The sequence below is a fragment of the Bos grunniens genome, chromosome 11 (assembly GCF_055505025.1).
Source record: "Bos grunniens cultivar Pamir isolate PY7600 chromosome 11, Bosgru_T2T1.0, whole genome shotgun sequence".
NCBI lineage: Eukaryota > Metazoa > Chordata > Mammalia > Artiodactyla > Bovidae > Bos > Bos grunniens.
The window spans coordinates 36,138,275-36,154,011 of record NC_141175.1 but is presented as its reverse complement, the minus strand read 5'-3'; the positions used below and the strand labels follow the sequence as shown (position 1 = coordinate 36,154,011).

Genomic DNA, 15,737 nt, shown 5'->3' with positions numbered 1-15,737 from the left:
ACTAAATATTCTGATAGGTGAAATCTTCAGGAAAGACAATGAGGACATGAAAACAACAGCTAGAATAGAAACTGGAAGAGGCAATTTACTTTTCTCAATGACCTAAGTTCTTTGTGCCAGATACAAGTTCTCTGTCATTTGGCCATCTCTTGATTACTACCTTTTAATCGTGTATTAGGAGTTAAGAAGTTGTAAGTATAATCCCTGTTAACAAAGACAGGTAAAAATTATTCCAAGATTATTTGAACACTGGAGACTGAAAAACCCTTCCTAAGTGTAATGAGTGGCTCTGCCAACTCATCTGAAGGCACCTTCAAAAGGTCACATCTTCCTGTAAAATTATGCTAACTCATTAAACATACGCACACATGCACACAAAAACACCACAGAGCTTAAAAGGGATAGCTGTTGGGTGATTTCAAAACAAATATTAATGGCATTGAAACTGATTTATTGTAACTAAATTTTTAACAGTAACTTCATTGCACTAAGTACAAAGTTAATCCAATCTGCCATAATGTAACAAGCAAAATACTAAGCTTCTTACTCTGAATATTTGAAGATACAGGAGGACCTAGATTGAAATCCGTTGTCCTACTACTGGTTATGAACCTGGGCAAGTTACTCGAAGTACATTAAAAGTGTTTCCTCATCTTGGGCTTCCCTGGTAGCTCAGTGGTAAAGAATCTGCCTACCAACGCAGGAGACACAGGTTCGATCCCTATTTCGGGAAGATCCCATATGAAGGCAATGGCACCCCTCTCCAGTACTCTTGCCTGGAAAATCCCACAGATGGAGGAGCCTGGTGGGCTGCTTTTCATTTTCATGCATTGGAGAAGGAAATGGCAACCCACTCCAGTGTTCTTGCCTGGAGAATCCCAGGGATGGGGGAACCTGGTGGGCTGCCGTCTATGGGGTCGCACAGAGTCGGACACGACTGAAGCAGCTTAGCAGTAGCAGCCTATGCCTTGGAGCAACTAAACCTGTGCGCTACAACTACTGAGACTCTGTTCCAAGATCACACGAACTTCAATTCCTAAAGCCCACACACCTAGAGCTACTACTCCACAACAAGAGAAGTCACCACAGTGAGAAGCCTGCTTATAGAAAGGAGAGAGTAGCCTCCGCTCACAGAACTAAAGAAAGCCCTCACAGAAACAAAGACCCAGCACAGTCAAAAATAAATAATAAATAATTTTTAAAAAGTGTTTCCTCATCTATAAAATAAGGATAATAAAAATATCCACTTTTTTTTCTTATCAGATTGTTTACTATAAACTACAAGTGCAATTACAGATTTCATCATCTATTATAAGAGCCAGAAATCCATTATTTGGGCTCTGGTCCAAAATATGACTATGAAAAGAATGAAAATCAGGCCCTAAAGTTACATTTTTAAATTACTGACCAATATCAGGGAATTTGTTAAACTGACCTCAGGGCCTCCTATAGTTAGAACAATGAGTACAAGATAGAGATGGTCAAAACCCACTTGTTAAATGGACAAATGAATCCAGCTCACAGTGATTTTTCACTTTTGTATTGAGAAGTTTGTTATTTCTCTAAAGGTTTGGCTCTCTGAGTTTTAGTTCTTCCGAGGCACAGTGTCAAAGGTATGTGTTTTATCACAGCCGTCATAGCCCTCTGCAAACCATGGGTATTCAAAACACACATTACGGGAAAAGGAAAGGTCTTTCCTCACTGAAGGCCACACAGTTCAGGCTGGTATAGCCCTTAACAATCAAGACTGTGGAATGATGTTTTGACCATTTAACAGTCTATGCCCCCTTTTAAAGAAAAAAAGCTGAATTCATTAATTTTACAAATATCTTTGATAACCTTTTAGGACAGGGACTGTTCTAGACACTCCAGTTCAGTTCAGTCGCTCAGTCGTGTCCGACTCTTTGCGACCCCATGAATTGCAGCAGGCCAGGCCTCCCTGTCCATCACCAACTCCCGGAGTCCACCCAAACCCATGTCCATTGAGTCAGTGATGCCATCCAACCATCTCATCCTCTGTTGTCCCCTTCTCCTGCCCTCAATCTTTCCCAGCATCAGGGTCTTGTCAAATGAGTCAGCTCTTCCCATCAGGTGGCCAAAGTACTGGAGTTTCAGCTTCAACATCTGTCCTTCCAATGAACATCAGGACTGATCTCCTTTAGGATGGACTGGTTGGATCTCCTTGCACTCCAAGGGACTCTCCAGAGTCTTCTCCAACACCACAGTTCAAAAGCGTCAATTCTTCAGTGCTCAGCTTTCTTTATAGTCCAACTCTCATATCTATACATGACCACTGGAAAAACCATAGCCTTGACTAGACGGACCTTTGTTGACAAAGTAATGTCTCTGCTTTTGAATATGCTGTCTGCTGCTGCTAAGTCGCTTCAGTCGTGTCCGACTCTGTGCAACCCCATCGACGGCCTCCTACCAGGCTCCTCTGTCTCTGGGATTCTCCAAGCAAGAACACTGGAGTGGGTTGCCATTTCCTTCTTCAATGCATGAAAGTGAAAAGTGAAAGTGAAGTCGCTCAGTCGTGTCCGACTCTTAGCAACCCCATGGACTGCAGCCCACCAGGCTCCTCCGTCCATGGGATTTTCCAGGCAAGAGTACTGGAGTGGGGTGCCATTGCCTTCTCCGAATATGCTGTCTAGGTTGGTCATAAGTTTCCTTCCAAGGAGCAAGCATCTTTGAATTTCATGGCTGCAATCACCACCTGCAGTGATTTTGGATACTTAGGATACAATAATAAAACAGAAGATTTGTCACATCGAGGCAGATATACACACACAGATACACAATGAGTGTGGCCTATCAGCCACAGGGTATAAAGTGGCTACAGAATCCTACCAGGTGTGTACTGAGATACAGTCAGTCAGAGATTATTTTTCCAGGTTGTCTCTGAAGATACAGAGGGCTACTCAGAAATGAAAAGATTTAATTTGTCCTTCAGAACAATGACTTTGAAATCATCTGGAGAGTTTAAAAAACTATAGGTGTCTGGGACCCCGCCCCAGAGATTCTGATTTAACTGGTCTTGGGTGTGACCTAAGCAATTAGGAGTTGTGAAAGCTCTTCAAATGTAGCCAGGGTTGAGCACCACTGGCATCAAAGAGCTCAGAATCTCTTGGGAATTCAATAGTCACCCTGCCCTGAAAAGTTTCCTCACCTGGGAGAAAGAATAATTGCAGGAGTTCACGGGCCATCGTCTTCCACATGTGCAGCTCCAGAGCAGTTCAATTTAAAGCCCTGCTGCTTGGGAGGGGACCCTAAGAAAGAGCTTTAGGGCCATCACTGGGGTCCAGCTATAAAGAACTATGCTTGTCACCACTTTATGCACCCAAACGACAAGTTTCAGTAGAATACTAGCCATTTATGATCCTAAACATCTAGATGAGAACAAGCCAAAAGAAAAGGAGAGAATCTTCTAAGTATAAGATTGCAAAAGAGGAACAGAGTTCTTTTATGGCTGTGGGCCCCAGAAACATCAGGTTCTCAACAGCCTTGGCTTCCAGCAATTCATCAAAATTTCTAGTTCCATCGTCCTACCACCATGCAGTGACTTCTACTTCAGATAAGAGAATGCTTATGTTCTTATCTATTGAAGGCCCCTGTCTCTTTCCAGATTTGGGGGTGGTCATTTGTTTTGTGACCTTGGCTCTTTGATAGGTTCACAAAAATCTGTCTGTCCAGCATTTTTCTTGTGGTAAGGATGGGTCTTAGGCTGTTCGTACTCTTCACATTACAGAGCTGAAACCAGAAATTCACTCCTAGAATGTCAGCAGTCGGGTCTCTATGTTCTCACACCTCTCCTCTGTCTCCAGGCAGGAGACAAAATATTACCCTCTAGAGAAGTTAAAAATTCCTCCAGAAGCACCTACTGATTCTGGCCATTGAGTATCTCCAAGTGAAAAAGAGTGCTCACTGCCTGATCTTTTCCACAGCTGAGTCCTCAATAAGCATTCCCTGCTACTGCTGCTGCTGCTAAGTCGCTTCAATCATGTCCGACTCCATGCGACCCCATAGACGGCCTCCTACCAGGCTCCTCTGTCTCTGGGATTCTCCAGGCAAGAACACTGGAGTGGGTTGCCATTTCCTTCTCCAAGGCATGAAAGTGAAAAGTGAAAGTGAAGTCGCTCAGTCATGTCCGACTCTTCGTGACCCCCATGGACTGCAGCCTACCAGGCTCCTCCGCCCATGAGATTTTCCAGGCAAGAGTACTGGAGTGGGGTGCCAATGCCTTCTCCGAAGCATTCCCTACACACACACAAACACAAAGTCAATCTCTCTTCTCCCACCACCACCCACTGCAAGACACAGCTTCTGTTTAGACTCTTAATATCTCATTCTTAAATATAAAAGAACTACCAGGTTTTCAAGGAAAGCTTCCAACATAAACAAGAAAGAACTCAGAGAAAAACTGAAATTAAAAAAACACAGAATTAATATCCTAAAGATATGATAGCAAAGTTTAAAATATCAATGGAAAAGATAACGACAAAAAAAAAAAAAAAAACCTCCCAGAAAGTAGAATGAAGAAAAGCAAAGAGAATCAGGAGAGGCATAACCAAAAACAAGGAAGGAAATATAATCCAGAAGTCTAATTTCCAATAAACTGGAGTTCTAGAGAAAGAGAACAAAGAAAATGAAATGGAGTACATTTTCAAAGAAAAAATATAAGACAATTTCCTAGAAAGATAAGAGTCTCCATGCCAAAAGGGTCCCAACTGCCTACACATTCACCTTCTGTTTATCCACACTGAAGAAGGACAAAATGAACAGGCAACTATATTATGATGAATTACATGAGTAGACTTTTTTGTTTTGTTCGAACAGCAGGGTTGCTTCTCTGCTAATTTGCAGAGAAGATCTGCTTAAACAGATATTAAAATTAATTTTGTATTCTTGAAACAAAAATAAATCAAAAAGTTGCTAAAGTACAGTGGCAGAGCAGAGGAAAACCAAGTCAACATTTGTTTTCTCTTAATTTGGAGGAGGGGAAGGGGGCGAGAGAGGATCAGATAGTTGGATGGCATCATCAACTCAATGGACATGAGTATGAGCAAACTCCAGGAGATAGTGAAGGACAGGGAAGCCTGACATGCTGCAGTCCACTGGGCTGCAAGGAGCTGGACATGACTGAGCACCTGAACAACAACAATTTGGAGAGTAGGCTGACTACACAGATATTTTTAAGATATATGAAGCCATTAGAAACAATTCAAGAAACCATGTTGGAATCAAGGAAAATGCAATTTATTTGAGACTTATAGGTGCATTTTTGTGCTTGTCCTTAGAACTTTTTTGAAATTATTCATTTGAAGAGGAGAAAAATACATCTCTACCAAAGTACTTGTTTTACTATTTCAAAGAAGTTTTACAGTAGTTAAATTATAAAATCACAAGACTAGAAAAATAGATAAGGCCCTTGAAAGCATATTTAAACATTTGCTTTCCTTCAGGCAAGAAAAAAAAAAAAAAAAAACACCTCAATCAATCACAAAAGGAACTTACATGCCATGCCATGCTAAACTTAAAAACAACTGTTAACCCTGAAACAGGTGTCCACATGCATTAAACAAGTATTCATTGATAAACCCTTCCACTGGTAAAGTGAAAATGTAAGCTCCTCAAAAATGGAGGCATGTTTACTCCAGGGTCCAAATTTACTCACAGTGGTTAATAAATAATTAAATTAATTTAGTTAGGAATGGGGAAAAAAAAAATTGTTTTATGAACTCAAAGAGTATTTGTGTTTTAAAGCCCAAGTCAAGTTTTTCCTTGTACTGGGGATTGTGTCAATGTGTTAGAACACTGGGTCATACACAAACCAGCCATATCCATGTGGATATGAGCTTCACACAGATATATCCAAAATGCTTTCTTCTATTTGTCTAAGTGCTAAATCATTTTTTCCTGCAGTTGGGCATATCCTATCTACAATTTACAGATGGACAAGCTCATTTGAAAACTGACTAATTAAAATATATTGATCATAAAATATGTACTGTTATCTTTTTTCCTTAACACATCCTAAAGCCAATCTTAGCTGAAAATGTATACGTATGTATCCTTGCACAGCATAAGACAAGAATATAATTCAATGAAACCTTTACAAAATGTCAGATCAATTACATTTTTTCAGTGCAGATGGATTTAAGGAAATCATCTCTGAAAACAGTACTTCATTTAAAGTAAAATAAAGACATAATTTTCCCTGATAAATCAATGTGTAGGAGATGCCAAAATATTAAAACTGCCATATATTAAAGATGCCATGATATGAATTTTTAAAGTACATACAAGTAGTTTGTGATGATCCTGAGGCAAAGTCCCAGAAACACTAAGATTCTCTTCGGTTTGCCCAACAGGAAGGAAAGAATGATAATATGATATACGAGAAATAAACTTTCAGTTATTGGGGCTAAAAAGCTCAAATTTTAGAGAAATCATTAACACATGACTCAAGTAATTAATTCATTTAACAAATACTTATTGAATATCAGCAATATGTAACTTTTCAACTACATCTATAATTCTGAAAGTGAAGTTGGTATGAAGCTGATCACACAGGCAAATCTTACCTCTCCCTCAACACAGGTCAGCATGACATTTCTCTAAAAGACTTCTTTATGAGGTTTTGAAATTCAGTGCCATAAAAGTCAGATGCATAAATCACTTCTGAAGAATACATTCACAATGCACCATGCATTGTGCAATGATTTCATGATTTGGTAGACTTTAGAGATTTACTGTTACTTGAGTTAAACATTAACAGACACAAAATATTTATCTCTTTGCCCATTAAAGCTTAATATGCACCTTAGAGCAATTTATGTATTTGTTAACACAATATAAGTTATGTTCTATTCATCTCCAACTGAAATGTGGTATTTAAAACATTCCCTATGTTACAGCTGATTATAAATGACATTTAAGAGCAGTATTCAAGTTGGGAAATACACAAAGTGGAAAGGTTGAAAGTGTTATTTCTTGTAAAAATGGACTGAAATGCCTTCCTTTTATTGGTCCTAGTACTATTTATTATTCTTCAGTCTGTAAGAGCAACCTTCTTTTTCTTTTTTTAAACAAAAATAAAAAAGAGATTAGTCTGGTGTGCTTCTAACACTACACTAAGTAAAATGACACCAGCAAGCCCAAATACATAGTCTATCTTTTAAAATAAAGTACACAGGACTGGGAAGGTGTCAAAAATGGGGACACTTTAAAAGTTTACCTCGGGTTTCTTTCTTTATCATGGTTTCCTAACAGACTATGAGAAGAAGGGATTCTTAGGCCTTGTTTTCATGTACCACGGCCCCTAAACTACCGGTCTAGACCAGCTGTCAGAGTCCACCACTTAGGCTTCCTGGATTCCTCCAATGGATCAAATCTCTAGGATTATTCTCCTCAGCAACAGACTAAAATGTCAACAGCACATGAAAAGGCATCAACACTCTCTCTTCAGGAAACCACCTGAAATGGAGACACCCAAGGTGTACAACCAAAATAAACATCCTCCCCTCCACATACCCCTTGGCTCCCTCAAGACCTATAACTAGAAGGGAGGGAAGGAACTGCCTAGGTTATAGAGCCCTTCCAAGTTCTACTTTCAAATACAATTCAACACACCCAGAAAAAAATGATGGGTACATTCTATGTACAAGCTTCTACAAGGGTTTACATTTATGTTGTCTGCTAGAGAAATGCCTATCTGCACGCATCTCTCAACAGAGTCAAGGCCTGCTCTCAGGCTGTTGACACATCTCTTTTCCAAGCCCAGCTCTGAGTTCCCTCTTAACACCCTTTCAGAGGCCTTTTCAGACCCTTATTCTAGTCAATTTGGTAGTTTCTGTGACTTTTCTGTCTTTAGACCTTCTCTAAGTGTTAGCACAAGTGTAAAAACTGCATGTGTTTTACTCTCTTTTTAACATCTCTTACTACCGAACACGGGACAGTGCCCTCAATAAACACAGTTCATCAAATTACTGAATACACACATACAAGGAAGGAAACATCGTCTATGTCAAAGATGGCCACTTTCTAAAGCTAAGACAAAGGCAAGAGTTAGATACCTGGTTACTTGAAGGTTCAATCAGACCTCAGAGATACAATGCTGCCAGGTAACATTTTGTTATGAGTTTTCCAGGGATCATGACCATACATACACAGTAGCAAGAAACATCAATAATCTCATGAAGTAACAGGTAAAATCATTTCCCAAGAGGAAGGATGGCTACTTAGAACTGGAAGCACAGAAAAAATGGAATATATATTTTCAGTCATTGCAGAAAATATGCTAAAGAATTGATAAGAAATTTTTGAGCCACAAAAAGGGCCCAAAGTGAAATTAGAATCACAAATTGGTAGTGGACCAAATCAGCATGGTTCTGGAAATTTCTCCCATACTGTTCTACCATCAGATTGTAAAAAGGGGGAAAGCACACAGCAGACCAAGCGCATGGCTAGGTGATAGTGAAGTGGTAGTGAAGCAGGAGGTGGTAGTGAAGCAGGTTTTGGGGACCAGGAAGGGGAGGGGATTAGCGTCTAGGAGTGAGTGGGCTTCTCAGGTGGCTCAGCGGTAAAGAAACTGCCTACCAAACACGAAACGTGGGTTCGATCTCTGGGTCAAGAAGATTCCCAAGGAAATGGCAACCCACTCCATTATTCTTGCCTGGGAAATTCCATGGACAGAGGAGACTGATGGGCTACCGTCCATTGGGTTGAAAAAGAGTTGGACATGACTTAGCAACTAAACAACAACAACAGGGAGTGAAAGGCTCAAGGCACAGACCTGGATGGAAGAGGCAATAGCTCAAGACTCTGCAAACAGAGGAGAGAACCTTAGAAGCAGAGAAGCAATGATGAGTATAAGGCACAGCAAAAAGGGGCAGTGGAAGCAGAGATGAAGGTGGAAAGACTATAGCAGGGTGAAGAATGATGGGTGGATCACCATCTCACATCCAAAGTTGGTAAGGAGGAAGAGAATGGTACAGGTTGACAAAGGATTGCATTTTAATACTTCTTCAACAAGTCAAGGTAAGGGGGGAAATGAGACCTCCACAGAAGAGGAAGAATCAATTTTCACTTAGAATAGGAGGAGAGTGTTATTCGCTCAGTCGTGCCCGACTCTTTGCAACCCCATGGACTGCAGCTCACCAGGCTCCTCTGTCCATGGTGTTTTCCAGGCAAGGATACTGGAGGGGGTTTCCATTCCCTTCTCCAGGGGATCTTCCCAACCTGGGGATTGAACCTGGGTCCCCTGTACTGCAGGAAGATTCTTTATCACCTGAGCTATGAGAGAAGCTAAGAATAGGAGGGAAACTACATAAAGGAGTGAAGAAATGACTTAAGAATAATTTTCTGAGGACTTACATGTAAGAGACTATAATGAAGTGGACATGAGTTATCGAACTTTATCCTTACAACTGGACTATGAAAGAGATATTACATTCATTTTAGAGAAGAGGATACAAATGCATAAATAAGTCAAATAACTTGCCCATGGTCAGAGTCAGTGATAAAGATGGGACTGGAACCCAGGGGTAACTGGGCCATTGCTGTTCTTAACCACTAACAGAATTAAGATGGTATAAAGTATTCCCTCTTCCCACATTTCTGTTCCTCATTCTTTTATCTTTAAAACATGTCTTTTAAAGCTATGCAATACCAATTCTCAACCACATCAGAGAATTCACACCACACAGTTGCACTGCATTGAGAATGCACTGTAGTATCTTCCCGGGGAATGCGACACTTCTAACCTAAAACAGAAAAATGCATTATGCTGAAGAACAACTGCTCTCCACTTTCAAATCACTGGTATCAGAGTGAATGGCTTGGTTTTTATTTTCTCCTCCACAATCATGTCCCAAGGACACATCACCGTCACACCAACAAAATGTTAGGCAGCTCTGTTTAGTCAAGATTTATTTCCTCATCTCAGAAGAAAATAAATAATTTTAGATTATCTTCACTTTGTTACTATAACTCATTACTAAAAAGATACATTACTAAAAAGATATCAGCCAATGCAGGAGACATGGGTTCGACCCCTGGGTCAGGAAGATCCCCTGGAGAAGGAACTGACAACCCACTCCAGTATTCTTGCCTGGGAAATCCCAGGGACAGAAGGAGCCTAGCAGGCTACAGTCCATGGGGTCACAAGAGTTGGATACAACTTAGCAAGTAAACAACAACAATATGTAAGAACATATATTAAGGTATTATTACCTTAATTCTTATACACAGTGCAGAATTGTTTAAAAAAATAAACTGCACATAAACACATCTTTAGAAGAGTACCTGACAGAATTCCTGTACCTTTTCAGTAGCTGTATCATTTCCAACCCAGAGAACGAAGCAGATTTGTCTACCGAAAGGCAATGGGTCTGAAACAAACTCAGGAAGCCACTGGCCTCTTCTAATTCGGTGTAAACAGAGATTCACAGTCATTTCAATTCAGCAACCTAAGTTCTTCTAGGAACGAGATGAAGGAAATGGTAATAAAAGAAGTGTGAGCAGTATGTCATTAACAATGTGAGAAGGGCCCAGTGTGAATCAGTCTGGTGGAAAATGTGTGCTCTTAAGATGTGCTGAGGTGTGATGACCACGTCAAGCTGTGCTCAAACCCTCAGTTCGGGTGGACTGATGGTATTTCGTGGGGACAGTCTATGATGATCAAGTTACCACTGAATACACTAAAAATGACATCTTCTGTACTGAGCAATCTGCATCATGGAAAACAATTTCTCAACACAAAGGACACTCCTCTGGTCTTAGCCACAGATTGGCAATTAGGGAAGTGTGGTTCTAGCCTGTCTTCATCAATTATCTGCACCACAGACTCTGACAAGTTCCTCTTCTAAACAGAGGAAGCTACAACTTATCCAACCCATCTTAAGAGGGCTGTGAGAAGATGCACGTTAAAGTAAAGTGCTGTGCAGGGAGGGAGAAGGGACCCTGGCTGGAATCAGCAGTTTCATGATCAGCCCTCGAGTCTGTGTGGCTGTACTGTGTTTCCCTGCCTTTCTCTCCCCTTACTATTAATATATAAGATTGTTTTTTAGGCTCATTATTGCTTCACACACTCCTTGCTAGGAAGGAAATATTTCTATGCAATAAAAATTCTTTTGGTGTTTTTTACTCCCTTCTCATCCATGCAAAACAGGAAAGCATGACACATTGCCTTTTATGGTTACAAAAGATCCAGACTAAGGTTCTTAATGTTCTTAGACAATTGTACTCATAATATTACCACAACACTTTCCTAACTTAACACTGTTGGATGAGGAAAAGATGCCTTACATACTCCGAGCTTAGTATATCTCCAGGGAAGACATATCCTGACAAATGTTTACTAAATCAAGTCACCAGCTAATCAACCAGGGAATTCACTGAAATAATGAAATTGATATGCTTGTTGAGGGCTACTAAAAATGAGAATGTCAAGGTAATTTTACAAGGATTTAAAAGCAATTTTCTTTTATTTGAACCATGCTCTAAACAATGTGGTCTACAGGGCCCTGAAAATCAAGGGCATGGATTGGTCTCTCATAACAGGATCACTTGTTTTGTTTACTGTTATTCATAACCATTACCACAGAAAGTGCTGGAAAAATGGAATATCCACACAAAAAAGAATGAAGTTTCACCCTTACCTAATACCATATACAAAAATTAACTCAAAAAATTAACCTAAATGTAAGAACTAAAACAATAAAATTCTTAGACGAAAACACAGGACAAAAGCTTCACACTAGCTTTGGCAATGATTTCTTGGATATGATACCAAAAGCACAGATAACAAAAAACAACAGGCAAATCTGATTCCATAAGGAATTTTTTAAATTTTCTGCATCAAAAGCATCAACTGAATAACAAGGCAACTCAGAGAAAGGGAAGAAATGTTCACAAAGCATACATTTGATAAGGGACTAATGTCTAGAATATAGAGAGAATGCCTGAAACTCAACATCAAAAAAACAAAATAACCTGACTCAAAAATGGACAAAGGACTTACACAGACATTTCCTCGAAGAAGATATATGAAAGACCAATAAGCACATCAAAAGATGTCCAATATCACTTATCATTACGGAAACTGCCAATCAAAACAATAAGACACCACCTCACCCACATTAGGATGGCCTCTCTCTAAAACACAGAGAACAAGTATTAGCAAGGATGTGGAGAAACTGAAATTCTGTGCACTGTTGGTAAGAATGTAACATGGTAAAGCTGCTGCGGAAAACAGTATGACAGTTCCTCAAAAAATTAAACATAGAATTACTGAATGATCCAGCAATTTTACTTCTGGTATATACCCAAAAGAACTGAAAGCAAGGTGTTGAAGAGATATTTGTACACTTATTTTCATAGCAGCATTATTCACAATAGCTAAAATGTGGAAAGAACCAAAGTATACATTGAAAGATGAACAGATAAGCAAAATATAGTGTATACACACAAACACACACATATATACATTAGACTATTATTCAGCCTTTAAAAGGAACGAAATTCTGCATTATGCTACAACACAGATGAACTCTGAGGACATTATGCTAAGTAAAATCAGCAAGTTAACAAAAAGACAAACACTATATGATTCTATTTATATGAGATACTTAGAGTCGTCAAAATCATGGAGACAGAAAGTGTGACCATGATTTCCAGGGGCTGAAGGGAGGGGAGAATGGGAAGTTATTGTTTAGTGAGCACAGTGTCATTTTTGCAACTTGAAAAGAGTTATGAAGATGGATAGCAGTGATAACTGCACAACCATGTGAATGCATTTAAACCACTGAACTCTATACTACTTAAAAATGATTAAGATGGAAAATTTTGTCATATATATCTTACCCAATTGTTTAAAAAACCATCAGCTGATAGATAGCTCATCTATAAACAGTACCATCTCTTCCACTAGTTCTGGAGATTTTTTTCCCTCTTAGGCAAGGAGTTTATGGATTTTTCTGCCTCATCCAAGTAGTCTGCCCAATAGACAGACTATGTAACTGTCCATCTACATAACTGAGATCACACTCACTTTCCCCGAAATGTTCCAATATTGTTTTCATTTAATAATTCACAGGCCCTTAATAATTTTTTAAATGCTGTATGACACAGTTATTTTTAAATGAGCATCACAGAATTTTAAGGATGAACCTCAGAGATTATCTAGTCAAATTCTGGAATTAAAAATAAGAAGGCTGAAACTCAGACAGGTTTCTTAACATTCCCAGAAAACATGATTAATTAAGGACAAATAAAATACAGGGCATTCAGTGTTAACTATTTTGAAAAATCCAACCTAAAAATTGGTACTTATAAAAAGTTACTCATTTTATAAAAGGACTGCTGAAGGGTTCCTTAAAAAATGAGCTCCTGTAGTTAGGAGCTATTTAAGAATTTACTATGCAAATAAATGTACAGTAAATCCATAGAAATATACCTCTAGTACATAGTTAACTATCAGCCCAGATTCATGACTGATCTTTGGGTAACATATTTGTAAAACAGTAGAAGATAACTTTTACTGTTTATGCCGTTGTGAACAAAACATTAGGATAATTCTGCTTTCTTCAAAAGGGTCCATCTGAGAATAAAAAAGTAAAGCATTTTATCTTCTAATGTCTTTGACACTGTTTCAATCAATAAAATTAAATCCATCCATCTTTACTGCAAATTAAAGGGGGTGCTTACATTCTCAGAGAATCATATTCCTTAATAAGCACTGTAAATCCAAATAATGTAATTAGACTCTGAATTTCCCATGAAAAGAATTATGAAGGAAAGATACTTGACCAAGGATCTAGAGCTCAAAATTTTATTTAGAAATATATACAAAGGGAGTTACTCAGATTTCCTGGATCTCTCCCATGTACACATTACTGAACTTTTTTGTGGTTTTATCCTGTTAAAAAAAAAACAAATACACTGGTCATACTTATCAACAGTGAAATAATGTACTTACTATACAGAACAAAGTTTACATAAATAAAATTGTACTGCAATTCAATAAGTAATCATAAAACTTTTCTTTAGTAAGCTATATTTCCTAATAAAGGAAACAAAGAGCTTTTATCTACCTTTTATTCTAATTTCTGCCTTATTTTTATGACAACAAAAAAGAAAATGAAGAAACACTGTCACTGAAGCCATCATCAAATTCTGAAGACTTTCTCTAGACGTGCGTGTAAAAGGTTTTTTTTTCCATTTAATGAAATAGTTCAGACAGATACAATTAACACCAACTTATCAATTATGCATATAAAGAAACACATAAAATACAAAAGAAGTGCCTGTGTATCCTCCACCCTCCATCCGCCTATCACCTTTCTCAATTATCCAACATCCTGAAATTTTTTGAGGCCACTTTGGCACGCCTGATGCCTTTTTGAGTAATGGTTTTTATTGTCATTTTTCCCTTCTATAAATTTCTATTGCTTAGAAAATATTGATAATTTGATAGAGAAATTGAGATAAATATTCCCCAATTTATTTGAGAGTATATGTCAATTTGTATGTTCAACTGACACAAAAATAAGAGATGAAAAACTGGTTCAAGTTGCAAATATTAATAACTTTAAGATCTGAGTTGAAAATCATTTGTTTAATGAATAACAAGTGAACAAATGAATAAATGAAGAACAAGCAATGTAGCCATCATATTTTAACACTATCTTCCTCTCAGTCAGTGCTCAGCAGCAATAGACACAGTTGACCGCGCTTTCTTCTGGGCCATCTCCTCTCTCAGCTTCTGCAATGCCACTCTCTCCTGGGTTTTCTACCATTTTACTAACCACCCTTGTCAGTCTCCTTTACTGATTGCTTTTCCTCTGCAAGACCTCTAAATAATCTTCAGGGCTTGGACTACTCAGTCTCTGTACTTTCTCTTCAGATGACCCCAGGCATTCCAATGCGTCTAAGCAATGTCTCCGTGCTAAAAACTTCCAAGTTGTTTTATTTTTTCAAGTATCAAGAGATTTGGAAAGGAATTTTATTTTAACAATCCAAATTACCAATACATCTGGGCAATACTTCCAAGTTTACATTTCCACTTCAACCTCTGTTCCAAACTCCAGACTTAACTTACAGATCCTGTCTACTGAATATCTTGACCTAAATATCTATTGTGTGAGTGTGCTCGGTCATTCAGTCATGTCCAACTCTTTGCAACCCCCTGGACTGTAGGCCACTAAGCTCTTCTACCCATGGAATTTTCCAGGCAAGAATACTGGAGTGGGTTGCCATTTCCTACTGCAGGGGATCTTCCTGACCCAGGGATGGAATCTGCATCTCTTGTGTCTCCCGCATTGGCAGGATCGGTAGGTGCATTTTTTACCACTGCACCACTTGGGAAGCCCAAACATCTACTAGGCAGCTCCAAATTAACGTGTCAGAACCGGAATTCTTAGTCAACCCTTCACCTCTGCATCCCACCCCAAACTTGTACCCCTCTCCCTCCCTATCCTCCCCATCTATGTAAAAGGCACCACTATCTACCTGGTTACCCAAGCCAGAAACCTAGTAGTCGTCCTTGCTTTCTATTAGTAATGAATTGTCTTGACTTAACAATGGAAGGGAAAGAAGCAGTAAGTAGAACTTGACATGGAACAATGGACTGGCTCCAAATTGGGAAAGGAGTATGTCAAGGTTGTACACTGTCACCCTGCTTATTCAACTTACATGCAGAGTACATTATGTGAAATGCCAGGCTGGATAAAGCACAAGCT

The 15,737-nt window shown here is 38.9% G+C and overlaps 1 protein-coding gene across 19 annotated transcripts in view; it reads right to left on the bottom strand.

Moving 5' to 3' along the window:
* BABAM2 (BRISC and BRCA1 A complex member 2) overlaps positions 1-15,737 on the bottom strand; it is a 478,104-nt gene that overhangs the window by 241,793 nt on the left and 220,574 nt on the right. For 3 of the 19 annotated variants that reach the window (XM_086326113.1, XM_086326112.1, XM_086326110.1), the window contains exon 7: positions 13,815-13,915. The exons of 15 other annotated variants lie outside the window; for them this stretch is intronic. In XM_086326113.1, coding sequence (XP_086182239.1) covers positions 13,859-13,915 — 57 coding nt within the window. In that variant the 3' untranslated portion in view covers positions 13,815-13,858. Of the gene's footprint in view, positions 1-2,641; positions 2,714-13,814; positions 13,916-15,737 lie in introns of those variants that run through there. One more of the 19 variants, XM_086326111.1, reaches the window with a different exon arrangement.